Source organism: Plectropomus leopardus, chromosome 23, assembly GCF_008729295.1.
Source record: "Plectropomus leopardus isolate mb chromosome 23, YSFRI_Pleo_2.0, whole genome shotgun sequence".
NCBI classification, from domain to species: Eukaryota; Metazoa; Chordata; class Actinopteri; order Perciformes; family Serranidae; genus Plectropomus; species Plectropomus leopardus.
Window position 1 is genome coordinate 1,702,243 of NC_056485.1, and position 17,031 is coordinate 1,719,273.

General features: G+C 39.7%; 1 protein-coding gene across 1 annotated transcript in view; it reads left to right on the forward strand.

Annotated features, from left to right (window-relative positions):
• The window catches only part of LOC121962186 (disintegrin and metalloproteinase domain-containing protein 33-like), a 267,844-nt gene that overhangs the window by 36,511 nt on the left and 214,302 nt on the right, over nucleotides 1–17,031 (forward strand). Inside the window, 1 exon segment of the mRNA XM_042512400.1 lies at nucleotides 1,833–1,912. Coding sequence (XP_042368334.1) covers nucleotides 1,833–1,912 — 80 coding nt within the window.

The following is a 17,031-nucleotide window of genomic DNA, read 5'->3' on the forward strand; positions in this document are numbered from 1 at the left end:
AATGACCAAATGTTATATATATTCCAACATCGCTCCTAATGAATGGTCTGGCTCCAAACATTCAAAATCTAATTGTGGCGGCAGACGTTTTCATCATGGCAGGCTCCACAAACGAATAAATGTGTGGGAAAGCCTGATTTTTTCACGTGAAGACCTCAGACATACTCAAGGCATTTTTCAGATCGCAGAATGATTGAGCAGATTCTGGTTTAACAAAGTAGAGATGAAAAGCAGAATAAGAGAGATTGAATTGCAGTTTTACTCACTGTCCAACAGTCATCAGTAAAATGTCAAAAGCATTTGTACCTTTAAGTGGCTATAATCGACCTTGGTCAAATGACAATGTGAAAACAGTGTGAAATCTTTTGGAAGTGGTTTGTGCTAGTGATGAATGTACAGAGAATGATCACTTGAACCTGCAGCTCCTATCAGCTTCATGAGTTCACAGCTGTACAGTGAGTTTCAGCTCATTCTTTTGCTGTTTTGTTCACTATCACTGTTCATAGCATTATTTCTGCCCCTCAGCAGGAAGCTGTTGTCAGAGAAAAACTGTGAAAACCCCCTGTACTCTACCTGCTCAGCAACAAACAGCATACAGACAGACAATTAGAGACTAGCTGCTGAATATAGTGTAGCATTTAGCAGCAAAAAAGACATTTCAACTCAGAAGTTGGTGGCGACTTAAACAGAGCTAAAATGTGTGTCTACATAACTGCTTGATGTGTGAATAAGCAACTGTTTGCTAGCACATTCACCACGTCCACTTAAAAGGTGAAAATATCTCTGTACCGTCTTTACAACTTGTTTCTTCTGCCTCCAAGTGATAAAAAAAAGTTACTGCAGATTTCAATATTTTAGTTTGAATTGTTTTCCTTTGTCTGTTCTCTCCATTTTTATGCCTTGGAATCAGTAACAGCTGTGGCCAGAAACATTATTTTTTAAAATTTTTGTACCTATGTTCTATTCTCTTAAAAGCAATATATATATATAGAATTTCTTTAAATGTGGCACAAACATCCACTTGAAATCAAAGATGAAGTGATCAGAATTTGGTGGTCAAAGGTCACTGTAACATTGTCCATCCCATTCTCGTCAACACAATAGCCCAAGATTGCTTCGAGGGAATTTTGTCTGTCCCATTCTCATGAATGCCATGTCTCAAGAATACCTCGACAGACTTTCCTCAAATTTGGCATTAATGTCCACTTGGAGTCAGTGATGAACTGATTACAGTTTAATGGTCAAAGGTCACTATGACCCCCTGTGCCATTCTCGTAAACGCAGTATCTCAAGAACCCTTTGAGAGAATTTTAATCAAATTTAGCACAAACGTCCACTTGGACTCAAGGATGAAATGCTGAAATGCTGACATTTTATATCCAAAAGGCCAAAAGACAGATACTGAGTGAGACAGATACTGAATTGATGACACTAATCTTGACACTGTGTTGACTGTAGAGATATTTTATGTTTCAGGTTAAAGATGTTTGTGAGTCATCCATGGTTTATAATTTGTAGCTTCTCTGCAGCAACATCCATATTTAAAACATTGTCAACCTTCATTGCTACATTTGAGTTTGGACAAACATGCATGTAAACCGTAACTTGACTGGTTGGCAGCATCATACAGCTGCAAGGCGTTAATTCTAGTTTCTAAATGATAAAGTGACTCAACCCTGAGCAGTAAGTTGACCCTGATGATTTTACAGCTCTTTCTAACCTCTTAAATGTAAGCCTTTCTCATCTGCATTGACCTGCCTCTAATGTAATGTTGCAGTCTATGTTCGCAGTCCTTCTTCCTATTAATGTCTCTCCTGCTTTGTGTCCTGCAGAGCTGCGGGCGGGAAGGACAGTGACGGCGCAGTGGCTCTCTCAAAGCCGAAGCAAGAGGGAGGCCGAAACCTCGACACAGGTCAGATATCTCATCAACCTCCCTCTGATCTTTGTTTCCCTGACAATGGTCAAAGACAACACTATGACTACTCCTGCCTGTGGCTGCTGGTTTACTGTTTATGATTACACCGATATATCTGGCTGATAACAAGAGGAAAGGTCTGGAGTCTGCTTGTGGCCCCAAGAGCCAGCAGTGCTTATTACATTTAACAAGATTAAAGTGTTGTTCACAGCCAGCAACACACAGCCATTTGTCCTGCTGATAGAGTATCACCAGGGATGGGACCTAAAATGTAAAGTTGTGGAAAGGCCGTAGGGCTGTGAAAATCAAAAGGGTTCATCTATACTAAAGTGTCTGAGAATATGCTTACATAATGAGACTAATATCTGATTACACCATCTCTCAGAACTTCTTTGGCCTTTGTAGCATACATATTTGATCATCGCAGACAAGTGCAAGATGCACATTGGTCACCGTCTGGTTTTATGAGTGAATGAAGGACGTCTTTTCTTGTGTTCTTGTGTCCCGAGGGGACGCTTGACTCTGTGGTGTGATTATTGATATGGAGGCTTTTTACTGCCCTCATTTTCAGCCCACAGACCGCCTCATCATCCACAACCTCCTCAGCGGTCCACATGCAGCTACACACACAAAATGCACTGCACATCCACATCCACACTCAGGTGGGAGGACAAGCACATTAAAGACGATGTGCCCTTTAGAAAAATGATGAGGAGGAAAGGAGTTTGTCACCAGTGTTGCACCAGCAGTCAGAGAACAGACCGTTTTAACTTAGCACAGCATATTCCAGTAAGATTAACAACAGGACATTCACACTAGAAGGAAGAGGACTGAAAAGTTCAGGTGGAGTGCAGCAGCACTTTGGAAACGGTAGAGTTAGAAGAGCATGGGGCAGTTGCTATAGAAGTGAGAATGATATGGCATCATGAGGATCCTGATAGCAAGTGCACAAAAACTCAGACATGCTTGATAGCCGGCGTTGTGATGAATGTTGCCAATGACAGCTTTAAGAAACACAAAAGCAGTGATGATGGCAGCAGAAACCAAACAAAGGGTTGCAGTAATATATAAGCAGATATTTGTTCAACATACATGTAAAATGTTTGTTACCTTACCCCAAACTTGGATGTGTGATATCACATTTCTTATGTATATATGTATGTATATGTATGTATGTATGTATGTATGTATGTATCGCACATGACGTTGTTTAAAATATTCTCATTCATGTTTTAGGTAAATTCATAACACAAAACTTGTGTTTTTTTTAATTTAGTCTTTATTCCTCTGCAATGGGGATAGTTGTAGTCAGAGGCATTATGTTCTGTCCGTCCGTCTATCCCCTTCTTGGGAACGCAATATCTTTTGCACAAACGTCCACTTTGACTTAAGGAAGAACTGATTAGAATGAAGTTGTCAAAGATCAGGGTCACTGTGACCTTGCATCTGTCCTATTGTTGTGAATGCAGTAACTTAACACTTGGATCACACTGGCAGCGTTGTCGCTGTGACTTTTTCGTAGGGCTACCTGCTGTCACGAGTTCTGTATTTCTGCAATAATTAGCAGAGACTGGGCTCATTTATGAAGTCATGCAAGCTCACATCAACAATACGGTCCTACAAATGATTCGCGATAAAATCCCTTGTGTCAACAACTGAGAGGATTCTATCAATAGAGACATTGTCAGAAAGCTTTTAGTTTGAAATGGAAACAAGAAAGTTTGAGTAAAACAGAAATATTTGTATTTCTTTATCTCTGTAACAGATAAAGACCTTGAAGTAAAAGGTGTATAGTGTCAGTAAATTACACCATTCGAAGCACCCCTTTAAGCAGGTGGCCCTGTTGTAATGGAGATCCAGATTCCTGCAGAGCTGGGCTGTCTGATGCACCAAGTCTTACCAAACCAGGCCAAAAAATTTAAAAAATGGCACAACATTGGAGAAGTTTGCTGGCGGGGAAGCTAACTGCTTGTTTAGGCAATCTAATTAGAAAGTGGAAAAAAATAGTTGAATCGTCCGGCTCATACAGTCATTTTGCTGGGTTTTTGATGCTCAAAAAATGTATCTGCTAATTTACAGACGTCTCTTTCACAGTGTGAGTCAATGGGGAAAAAGTATTTTTTGGCCCAACAGCATCACAGGACAGACTCAGAAGGTGAACTTCCGAGGTTTGGTCACAATGTCAAATTGGCTTTAAAGCTTGGCGCTGTTCCTGGAGTTAGTGCGGGTGGGTGGTGAAAGGATTTACAACATTAAGAATCCTAGTGAAAGCAAACCAGTCACACTCCCCTCTACTTCCTCCTGCTGTCTAGAAACCCCTCTGAAAAGTTCTCCTCTCTAACTGTTGAAACCTCTCAGAATCACGTCTAACAGATGTGCTGATGGATAACTGTAGCTGGGTTAGGGTCTGAGGGACGGACTATTGGTGATGTCACTGATATCTGTTATTGTTGACATGTAATCGAATGGGCTGGGCTTGTGTAGCTAAGCATGGAAACATGGCTCTGTGCCTTGCTGTACAGATGTCCCCGCTTGGCCTGATGGTTGCTTTGGCAAGAGAGTAAAAGATGGGGCGGGTTTAAAGGGAATGAGGGGAAAAGAGAGAGCAAAGCCAAAGCTTGAGGCATGACACCCTCAGAGCAGCCATCGGTCTGATGGAGGGCCTTTGTTCATCGAGAAAAGAAGACAGAAAACACACTTCAGATAGCCAGAGCTGGACTTCTTTATGAATGGAATAATAACACAGCTGGCAAATTAGTAGCAGTAAACTATCTATCTAATAAAGGGATAACATGCTGAAAATTATGATATTTGACTAAGGAAAATGTCAGAATCTTGACTTATATCAGTAAGTGTTTGAGAATAACTGGCTCTATGGTTGTTTTTGGTATTTTGGTCTGTTACTAAGAAATAAGGGAAGCTGATAGATCAAATATACTTGATGTATCGCGGCTTACGTGCAATTTATAGAATGACAATATGATGACGTTGTTTTTATAAGCCACAGGTCTTTGGGTTCTCTAGCTCTATACAGCTCTCTGCTTCTCACAGACACACACACAAAACAGGGCTTTAGCAGAGCTGCAGACTGTGATGATTTTGTTATATTTTGCGACCATGGAGCACTACTGCGATTTACAAATACTATTGGACTGGAAAGCTGTTAGTTTGTTTCCAGCTTACAGTGAATTATTCATCACATTAATTGTCTCTGATCGCCACTATTTAGTTACATTTTGTGACCATGGAGCATCAGAGTGACTTGCAAAATAGTAATATGTCGGAAAATGTCGTAATATTTGAACTTCAGAGCAGTTTCTTGCCCGCTCACAGTGAATGAATCCTCATGGTTAAAGGTGCCACAGTATCAGTTTAACTGCGTGAACATGGGGCCGACGCTCTACCAGCTGAGCTACCGGGTGACCTTACTTTTGTTTTTTGTAGGGTTACCCAGTTAGTTTGTTAGGCAGACCTATTGTAGATACACCCAATCCTACAAAGTAGCACTGCGATATCTATCTATCTCTGTCTCTATGGTGATTTTTTATTTTTTAAGTGTTTTTTTATCTAAATCTTTTTTAAACCAACAGTCCAAAACACAAATAATCACTTTATAAATATTAAAATACTGCAAACCTTTGGCCTTTTATCTTTGGCCGTGACTGAAACAACTAATTTAGAATGAAGATAGTTGCTGATTGATTTTTTTTCATCAATTAAACCTTTTATTCACAAATAATTTTAACTCTAAACCAACGTCTCCAGGTAATTGTACTTTTTACTTTGTTTCTTTTGTCTCATTAACTTATTTCCATGTTTTTGAAAGAACTCAAGCCAGTTTGCTCAGGGTTAAACTGTTAACACAAATCATAATTTGTAACAGCAGATTCAGTGAAGCGGAAACAAATAAAGTAAGATCCAAGTTTAGAAAAACTGCTTTGGGTTTTAGGACCATACTTGAGTTAATAATATTCTTTGATTTGTAACAATGTTTTTTGATATCGTAATTGCTGGCCTGACGGAGGAAGGGCAGTGAAATGACTGGCGCTATGGGTCGGGCATCTAACTATGGCAGCACGTTGGGCCTTTGTCGGTTCACCCTCATCATCCTGTTGAGGATTCACTGACAGGCTCAGGCCAGCTCCCCCGATGGGCACCATGTAATTGACGGTGATCAGTGGAGGCATCTGACTACCTCTTGTGCATCTTAATGCCTGTGATAATAGGAAATTGGAGTCCTGTTGAGAACCATAACCACACAGAATGATTCAGACCCATGCATTCATCTGCATACCAGAGTCCTGTCGGTAATAGGTATGCTAACGAGTGGATATTGATGCTCGACTGGTCGGTGTCAGCATCAGAAGAGGGTTGGAATGAGTACAGGAGAGATCAGCGGGATTAGAAAGCAGTGAAAGCGCTTGGTGGAGGATTAAAGTTGGTTGATGACATTTCTAAGACTTCTATTTTACATGAGTATAATCATTACTTGATTTGATCATTTTTTTTGTAACCATCTTTGAAGAAATCTGAGGTTGTAGATAAAAGCTCACCAAGATTGCACTGCTCTAGAGGCAGGTAGGGGTCAAAGGGTTCAGTAACCATTTGGACAACATGCTGTCTGACCATTTCTAAGTGCAAAAGTGTCACTGTCTGAAAAGTCACAGTTGTTGAGGCTGCAACACGCTGCCTCTGGGATCTTTGTCTTAGATCTCTGTATATAATCACCCTGAGTGCTGGAGTGCAGTCTGGTACAAGCCGGACTGTTTGAAATTCGAAGCGCTGTTGGAATTTACCATTGGGTTATGCACTTTTCTAGGGAGACAGAGCAGCAGATGGCCAAGCAGAGTGAATTTGTGATTCACTTAATGGTTCGTCAAGTCACATAGAAATAGAACGTCCTGTTTCTTTGAACTGAACTCTCATTTCAGTGTAGAGCATCAGATTGGGTTGACAAATGCACCATATGTCTTTTGTGCCCTTGTCGTCTTGAAACAATAAATTGTACTTCACCTCATGGATCATTCTTTACCATCTGACAGGTACATGAAACAATAATAATGCATTCCGTTGCATTTTGAAAGCAGTTATGTTTCTGGTTCTAAGGCTTGATAAAGTGCATATTACACTCCCTTACTCCACATTAGTGTGGTAGTCTTTGATGTAAATTTTGTCTTCTGCTCATGGATACCTACCGTTAGAAATATTTGTTCCTTGGTGATACCGATTCTGATCCTGAACTTGTGCATTGGCTGATACTGAGTACCAATCTCATGCCGCTGTGTTGACAAAACAAATCAGCAGCTATATACAACTAACCCATGTCAATGTCAAGAAGCCACATAAAATGTGTAAAAATTAAATACTAAAAAAAAAATATTATATATGATATATGCCGTAAATTATATCTAAGGATTGCTTAGTAGCCCATGTCCAGGGCAGGTGCCTTTCAATTCTATCAAAGTGCGCAAATGATAATCTACATCATACTTGTCACACTCACAATATTCTACTCATTATTTGAGTTTTTGCCAAAACAACATAGATATTCTCATACTAGGAAGGGGAGAATACCATGTTTTCCATTGTGCATGGCCTGTGGAATACGCAGTCAGTAACACAGCTTCTGAACCGTCGACAGACGTGCATACCTCATACCTCTTACCTCATTCGATACCACTTTAATTTACGTTAATACCACCAGATGCTACCCCTGTGTAGAATAGTTTACTATAAATGACTACGAGCAAAACCATACAAACTTTAATGTGGGCACAAAAGGATGCAGGCATTGAAGTTCCGATACTACTTTATATTGGATACTTTAAAAGTATCAAGCACTGGTGCCCAGCCCTTGATGTAATATAAAACAGGTGATGACCTTGGAAGTTAAGTTTATTAGAAGCCTGAATTATGTGGTATCAGATCAAAGCTTGTTCCAGCATTTTAGACATTATCAGAGGCATTTCCGATTCTGTCATCTGAGTACTGTCATACTGGAACAACTCTGTCTACCACACACCCCAAAATGTGTAATCACCCAGACCACTTCTACCAACTCCAGAACACTATGTGCTATCTTGCAGCTATATCTCATCCGAGTGGCTTCTTCAGATCAGAACTGAAAAAGCCGCTCAGAAGAGAGGAGGAACATCTTCAAGAAACTCAAGCAAGTCCAGCTGTCTATGATATAGCACCTAGAATGTCTATAACCAGAATGACTGAGAAACATACCAACTGCACAGCACAGCCACAATGATGCATATGCAGATTTAGGAGTTCATCCATTTTGGAGTAAATCTGGTCAGTAATTGCTGTTGCTCAAGGTGGAAGTAAACCTGACCCACCTTAGAGGTTGATCTCACAAATTGCACGTCCGGAAAAAAATCATCAAAGAAGTGTGATGGAGTCATTAAGTGGACATCTGTTAGGTTGGTGGTCACCTTCGTTCATACTTTTCACCTTCTTTCATATTTGCATACATAGAACAGATAGAAGATTTCATCTCTCACTATTTGTTGTTGTAGCCTTATACTCTGTCTTATGTCCTTCAATTATTTGTCAGAGGGGAGTTCAAAGACTTGACGTGGCCTCCGTCCTCCTCTGCCTTGTTATTTATCTATCCCCGTCTGCTCAGAGCTCTGCTCTATCTTCCCACCTACCCCACATCTCTACTTTCTGTCTCCCTAGTGATTAGATTATCTCTCACCTCGCCAGCGTGCCTGAGATGGCAATGACATTCACCCTGGCAAGATTAGGGAGTGCACACATGGAACCACGGCTGGTGCACACGCCCTGTGGAGGGGGGGTTGTCTACGGTAGCCTTTATGCAAAGCAGCTTTTGCATGCACATCACACAGTCACACCGATGATTCCCACCAGGATTCACCTGATGGTTCTGGAAAGCTGTCCAATGAAACTCAGCTTGTTCCAATGTAGGAGAGTAATTGTTTCCTTTGAATCAATTAAAGCTAAAGGCTTCCATTAGACAACTGGGTTAGTATTGATCAGTTTATGGATGCGATATGTCTCTGATCAATTAGCATTATTTTTTATTGTATTTCCCTGGCCTGTATCCAGCCCTTTATTGATAAGATACACTGACAAACTGAATGTATGCGAACACTCAAACTCATCCAACCAGAAAGGTTTTGGACGGCCTCATAATGCCTTTTTTCCCCCTGGATCATTCCATGACAAAGAACTGAACATATACAAGGCTTGGGCAGTATGCAGTATTCCACACCTTATACCTTTCTGAAATTTATGTGGTGTATGATGGTATAATAGCACAATAGAAACTCATAAAAGAATAAAAAACCCACAAAATGTTTAGAAAAGTTATATTCTCACACCTATTTTTCCTTTTAAAGACAAATACAACTTTACACTGTTTTTTTTGCACATTTTATTTAGCATCAACAGAGTACAGTATTCATTAACAAAAGAAGAAGAGTTTAATGTTGTCAGTGGCTAAGGTGGTTAGCGTTGACTGTAAGGTCTGCAGCTCTTTCATCCCAGATTCTAGAGCAGAGATGCACTATTTATGGTTGGTTGCCATTTTCTGCAGTTTTGAATCAGTAGTCACGAGTATATCCTCAAAGTTGATGGCTAGTGAGCCAGGGCAAGTCAGAAAGTCAGCCTGTAAGTCTGCTAGCATCTTAGTGAACATAGCATTGTTAAAGCTAAACAGCGACAGTGCCTGTTGTTCTGAATTTTGATGTTTTGTTGGATCTAGATGTCATCTTGGTGTGTGCAGTCTGTTCACACACTCCTTTGTAGTTCTCGTTAGAGAGGTTTAGTGGTAAATTTGACTTCACTTTATACGATGAGCTTAATAAAAAGAGGAGCACCTGTATTTATAACGGTATTGAAAAACATAACTCCAGGATTTCTTTATACCCCGGTATACCGTAGTACTGTGATACTTAAGCCTAATGTATACCATTGATTGATTTTACATAACTGCTTAAGAGAACTTTTCCCTGACTTGTTTCAGTATAGCTCAGGATGGCTTGGCATTTCTCCACTCTGAGTTGTCAGATAAAGCTGGATGGATTGTATAAGTGTTCAGTGAAGGCGCAGACCCAAGGCCTTAAAGAGCAAAGTGTGAAAGGAGGTGGCAGAGTTTCTGAGTGTGCATTTCTGGATGTTTGATATTTGTTTCAGCAAGATTTGACACTGTCTAAATGCTCTTTCAGTTTCCTTGGATGTTTAACCTATATTTATCCCTACAGGCAAAAGATATGCTTTTTGAATATTTATGTCTTTGGCAGCTATTCATCACAACACTCTTTGCTGTGAAGCCAAATGGATTTTTGCGTCATGCAGAATGAATTGCATTATGAGACATTCATTCTCAGTAGGTGGTTGTGAAGTGAAGCTGCTGATTTTGGCAGTGTATCCTGTGTATAATATACTGTATTTCCCCTCTAGTCATTCCGACAGAAACACTCTTGCTCCTACATACAGCAAACCACATTACTGTATAAAAGACTTGAGAGTAGTTTAGAAATAATAGCATTCACCATGGCCTGAGCATCCCCTCTGAAAAGAGTGGTATTATGAGCACTCTTCCAGTGGTTTTGCATATTTTTGGAATGGCTATGGTTAAGTAAAGACTGGGGTTATAGTACATAAACTACAGTATATTTGCTTGTTATTATAAAGCATATTTTTTGGTTAAAAACATTTTTAAACCCTAACAAATGAACATGGAATTTCAGATTATTTTTCTGATAATCGTGGCCAGATAACTGTTTTTTTAATAGTTTAGTCTCGTGTCGTAAAAGTCACCCAGTGGCTCTTGTTTCCCAGTTCTCTACTGTGGGAATGCACGAGATACCCGTCAAAAAATGGAAAGTTTGATTTCCATTCAGTCATCACTTTGCCTTTCTCCTTTTTTATGACCAAATAAGTGTATTGAATTACTTAAAAGTGGTAGAACTTGGAAGCATCTTGCCATGACTCATTAGTCTGGTATCTGTTGTTTTGTAATGGATATGGAATCTTAGTCGCTTTTTCTGATCAAGCACTCTACATTGAAGACAGCATAATAGAACTGTGCATCTGTTGTGACTGAGAGCTCCAGTCAAAATTCAAAAATCAGTGCTCTTGAAAATTTAATGAACACTTTGGATACTTGTGCAAAACGATTGGCTTTGCTTGTTGAGTGTGTAGAAGTTGTATTTACAGAAGCCACCTCAATAGGATTGGACAGTGTCTAAATTTCTAAACCAAGTGACAAGAATAAATAAACAGGGCGACGGACAAAAGTTCAGCTCAAAACTGCAAACCATGTGACGTGGTTATTTAGGACTACCCTTCCGTAGGCTTTCTTGAGGTACACACTCTGTCTCCTCTCATCACCAAAGTAGGCTACTTTTAAATTTACCCGAATGTGTTATAATGGAAAATGCAGATCCATCCATTTGCATAAAGCCGGTTTATAACAGCACATGGAACCAGACTGGTAAAACAGAAAATTGACCCATCTACCCCTCAGTGTTTCCATTGGTGGTAACACTTATTAGTGTACTGATGATGTTAATGTTAAACCACTCACCAATCAGTCCAATAAATCCAGCCATTTCCCACAGCTCTTCCTGGTCCATGTCATCGTGGTTGCACAGATACATTTCTCGCAGCCATTAGGGTCTCTCAGCACATCATGATTCCATCACCATTCAGAGGGCTATGTGATTATAAAATGGTTATCAATGAAACTTGCTGCATGAAAACTGGAATGTAAGCTTGCCATTTGAGGTTGCATTGGGTTGCAAAACTTGAGGCAGGCTTCCTGCATGATCCTGGCTTTTTATGCCCCCTGGCCGGCCAGAGAATTTCTTCAAATTTATCCACTTTGCGACACAGATAAATTGATGAGAATTTAGCGATCAAAGATCAAGGTCACCTGACCTGGTTCCTGTCTCATTAATGACAGCAATGACTTAAAAAGGCCTTGAGGAAGTGTCCTCAAATTTGGCACAAACATCCACTTTGGCTCAAGAATGAGAAGAATTTGGTGATTAAAGGGTACTGTTAACTCACAAAACATGTTTTTGGCCAAAGCTCAGTATTTTTTTAAGCTGTTTAAGACTAAATTCAACACAAATGAGTGTTAGGATATAATGATTAAGTGATGAGTTCTATATCCACAAGGTCAAATGTCAGCTTCAGTGTGACACCATGCTATTGAAAAACACTTTTCTGGACATTATAACATTTCTCAGGAACACAAGCAGAGACAATTGGTCAGATACTGAGTTGGTGACTCCTGAAACTGTGCTGACTGTGGAGATCACCTGTGCTATAGTGGGAAGATGTGTGTAAGTGCAACTTGAATCGTTTGCAGCAACATATAACTGCTAGGAGGTAATTCAAGTTTTTGCCTGAGACCATAGAAGGTGGGTTTCTATTACAGATTTGTGCAAAACTTAAGCAATATTTTCAAGATATCGATAAAACACAATTGCAAGATGACTGCGTTTCCATTTTGTGATGTTCTGCCACTTCTCTGATGATTACATTCCAAGAAGCATGGTGATGGATGTTTGAAACAGCAGCTTTATTTCTATTGCAGCCACCACATTAGCCGTCATTATTTCCAATCCAAGCCCATGTAGGCGTGTTATGAAGCCATAATGGAAAGGCGAGCCCTTTATACGTGGAAGTATTCAAAACTTCTGGATGATCCGCTCAGCTTTTGAAGAGTTATTTGATGCAATAACAGCTCTTGTAGCTCCTGCTGCATCATGAGGGAGCAAGTTCCTACTAACAAGCACATAGCCATAGCATCATGTGACCTAGAAAATCCAAAAAATTGCATTTTTGCAAAATATGGCTTTTTCGAATTGCCTGAAATACCACCTCATGCGAGTGTAAAAACTTTTTGGCAATAATTGGGAGTTTCAGAAATTCAAGTTTTTCCATTCGGTGTATTTTATATACGCAGTTTCAATTTGCACCCTTTGAGGGTTAATGGAAGCTCTCCTTGTATTAAAACGTCTGCTCCACCAACACAGTGGTGTCACTCATGGTAATGTTAGTCTGAAGATGGATTTGCTTTGCTGTGAGGTACTATAACAAATAAGAAATCTTGTTATTTCAAGCATTTTGTGAAGACAGAGATCAAATACATTAGTTGGCTGTTGGCATGCATGCAGTGCTGCTCCACTAAATCAGCAGAGGTTAAAGCCTCATGACCTTTCTTTTCTTTTCTTGTACAAACAAAGAAACAGAGCTGTTTGAGCTGGGGTTTTCTGTAAACTGGTGTCACAGAGTCACAGTGATGTTGGTCCGGAGGGAAGAGAGGAGAGGTCATACATGTGTCTGAGGTGCTGCTGTAACTCTGAACTGCCATCCCTCAGTCTGCGACCCTTTAGACCTGAGCTGACTGACTGTCACTGCTGCCTCAGGCACTGCTCTAAGATGTTAGTGAGGTGGAACAGAGATGAGAGAAAGGGACTTTATGGCAGCTTTTGTTCCAGAAATCACAGTTTAACTTGTTTAATGGTGAACAATGTTTTTGGGCCAAAGATATCTTTTGTTCTTTTTCCTGACTCTTTTCATCAAACCTAGATTGTCAAATCTTCATTCAGGCTACAAAGTGACAGTTTCTTGTTTTTGTGCGCAACATTACATGTGAAAAACTGTTTAATCTTACTAATGTGCAAACATGCTCGAGCAAAAACAAAAGCGAAGTGGCTTATATCCACACAAACAGAAGAAAATGACATGTTTGCTTGTTGTGGATGCTGTTCATAACACCATCCTGCACCGTGGCTGACAGGAAGGAGCCGCGTTACAGTCTGCTCACTGCTGCTACGTTAGTTTTTCTGGCTTCCTGTATGTACATCTGGCATTACATCTGGCATTTGTACACTCCCCTGCTTTTCTGCTTTGTGTGTGTCGAGCAAAGTCAGCAATAAGCTGCTATCTGTATTTGTGCCAAGCCCACCTCCCCACCGCTTGGTGCCATGGGTTGGGTTCCACCTCAGAGCAGTATATTTCAATTGATTCTGAGCGTTGATATCTTTCTATGTTTACATTTCAGCTCTTGAGGCCTCAAACTTGCATGCAAAAAGCATCTACAAAAGCTGCGAGACATCACATGGGAACAGGGCTGCAGCTAGAGCAGGATAAGAAATACCATCACAATCATGAGTTAAAGTCCCCTACCCACGTGTTATTATATTTTCTGCATATTTTAATTAAATGCAATTAAATGTTCATTAAGGAAATTCCTCTGAAAATCTGCTTCTAAACTCTACACAACTAACTTGCTACTATTCTGCTGTATGTCTCCCTATAGTTAGTACCAAATCAAATTAGTTGCCTCCAGGAAATGTCTCAGAAATGATGATGAAGCTAAAGATCCATAACATAACATGTATTTTGCCTTCACGCAGGCCATAGCCGTGGCCAGAGGTGTTATGCATGTCTGTCCCATTCTTATGACATATTATCAAATAATAATAATATTTCTATATCACTTAAGGGTTACAAAGTGCTTCATAAGACAATACCATTCAATATTTAAAAAAACTAGGCAAAGCAACATGATTTGCAGAAAATACAATAAAAATGTAATACATACAGTGACTTTATTCAAATTTAGCATAAATGTCCACTCTTAACTCAAAGACAAACCGATTAGATTTTGGTGGTCATAGGTCATCTCATCTATGTCATTCTTGTAAATATCTCAAGAACACCCAGAGGGAATTATTTCAAATTTGGCACAAATGTTCACCTGAACTCAATAATTAACTGATTAGATTTTAGTGATTAAAGGTCAAGGTCTATGTGATCTTTGATCAGTCTCATTCTTAAGAGCATGATATCTCACAAACACCCTGACCAAATTTCTTCTGATTTGGCACAAACATTCACTGAGACTCAACCATGAACTGTTTAGATTTGGTGGTCAAAGGTCAAGGTCAGTGTAACCTTGCATACATCTCAGTCTTGCGATATCTCAAGTAGGCCTTTTAGAAAATGTCCTTAAATTTGGCACAAACGTCCACTTTAACTCAAGAATGAACTGATTACAATTTCAAAGGCCAAAAAACATGTTTGTTTGTTTTTTCAAAACTGAAGAAATCCTACACCAAGTATGACCAAATTTCACACAAATGTGGCAGTGGTGGCATTATATATTCAAAAGGTCAAAGGTGAACATCTTTGTGAAATCATAATATTCTGCCAAATAACTTTTCTGGCCATTATTAAATGCCATATCTCAGGTACAGAAGAGGAGACATTCGGTCAGACACTGAATTGGTGACACTAATCTTGAAACTGTGCTGATTGTAAAGACCTTCTATGAGGTATCCATGTTTGAACTGACATGCATGCAAACTTTAAGTGCAACTTGACTGGTGCATGCAGGCATACAATAGCAAGGCAGTAATTCTAGTTTTCTAATACGTTGGTCAAATGTGGTTTTGAATCTCCACGCTGCCAGGAATAAAACATTTGTAGCATATGAATTCACTGATGTTGCCAAACCCCCAAATTCCCATAAAGAATTCAGAGGTGACCTCAGTGTCCTCAGTCAGCCCTACATACCCTCAGATACAACCAGAAGCAACATTTAAAATGGCTCTGTTTACATGAATTTGACTGCTGGAATATTTTTGTCAGTGTTTATTATCCACAAACTGCCAGCAGATGTGTTTCCTGTCTGATCGTACAGACATCTGCTGTCACAACATTCACAGACGGTGTGAGAGGGTGTATACTTCATCCAAGAGATTGCAAAAGTCAGCAAAAACTCCACTTGTTTTTCTAATTCCCCATCAGCTACATCTCCTTTTTGCCTTGTGTCTTTGTACATTAACAGAGTTGGTTCACTAAAGGACAAACCAAACATTTTATCACTTACCTCTTTTGGTATCAAGCCATACAAGTACTTTTGGTTTTGTTAGTTAAGATTTTGAGATAGCTGTCTCTAGCCCAAAGAGTGGAGATAAATTAAATTTGATTTGTGGTGATCAAGGTTTTGAAAAAACGACATTTAAACTTATATATTCTTATAAATATTTCCTATGAAAATTTTGACAGCATGTTCTGTGAATTATCCAGAATAAAGGCAGCAAACTTCTTTTTCTCCTAGATTTTGGAACTGGGATGAACCAGAACTCCTCATGTTCACAATTACAGGGCTATATGCTCTGTTCCAATTTTTTTCCCTGGTTCCCCAGAAATCACATGTGAAATATAAAAAAAATGAATAGTATCATCGAGGTGCAAGCCTTCATTTGCTTAGTGATTTTCAGATAAGAGGTCAGATCAGAGTTTGTCACATGTTGAGCATGAGAGTGAGAAGGGATGCAAAAGCCGATACTAACCAATCAGAGGCAGAGAGGGGCAGGTCCTTGTTTCAGGGTCCAGAGACAACATTCTGCTTAATAATTGAGCCACATGCTTCTGTGTGAGAGAGTGCAATCAGAGTATTGTCCCTTTGAAACAACACGCAATACTATGTTTGCAGAATAAAAGGCTGTGGCACAAATAGGCTTTCAGTCCAATCGGACATTTTTCAAATTATTGGAGCTTCAGAATAATGGCTATTCATAAAAATTGACAGTACCAACTCAGGGTTTCTGTTGATTTTTGTGGCCATGTTAAAAACACTTTTTTACATCAGTAGACTTGTCTTCACCACAGTTCACACTGCTTAGAAGGGGATGTAGTGCTATTTGTGTGAGTACTGGAGCTCACCTATGTGCATGCACATTATTAGATTAACATTTTTGATCGACAACGAACAGTTTCATCATGCTGAAAATATTAATACAGTGTTTCCCATTAATAACAAAAACTATAGTGGACCACCATAGAGTAATTTGTCCTGCCATAGTATCTTTGGAGCTGGACTGTTAATGAAGAGCCGTATTAAAACACTGTTGGGTTATTTAAAGCGCTGTAGCGGCAGAGAGGAACAGCAGGTCATCAGGCACATTAAAGTGAAACTAAACCATTCATTCTGCTGGGCCTAAAACTCTCTTTCACGGCTGGCACAAGGGGGGCGCTCTCACGCTCCCTGTGTGTAATTTTAGGGCTGCTGGGATTTGTAGTTGTAGTACAAATGACAGTAGATCAAAACATGA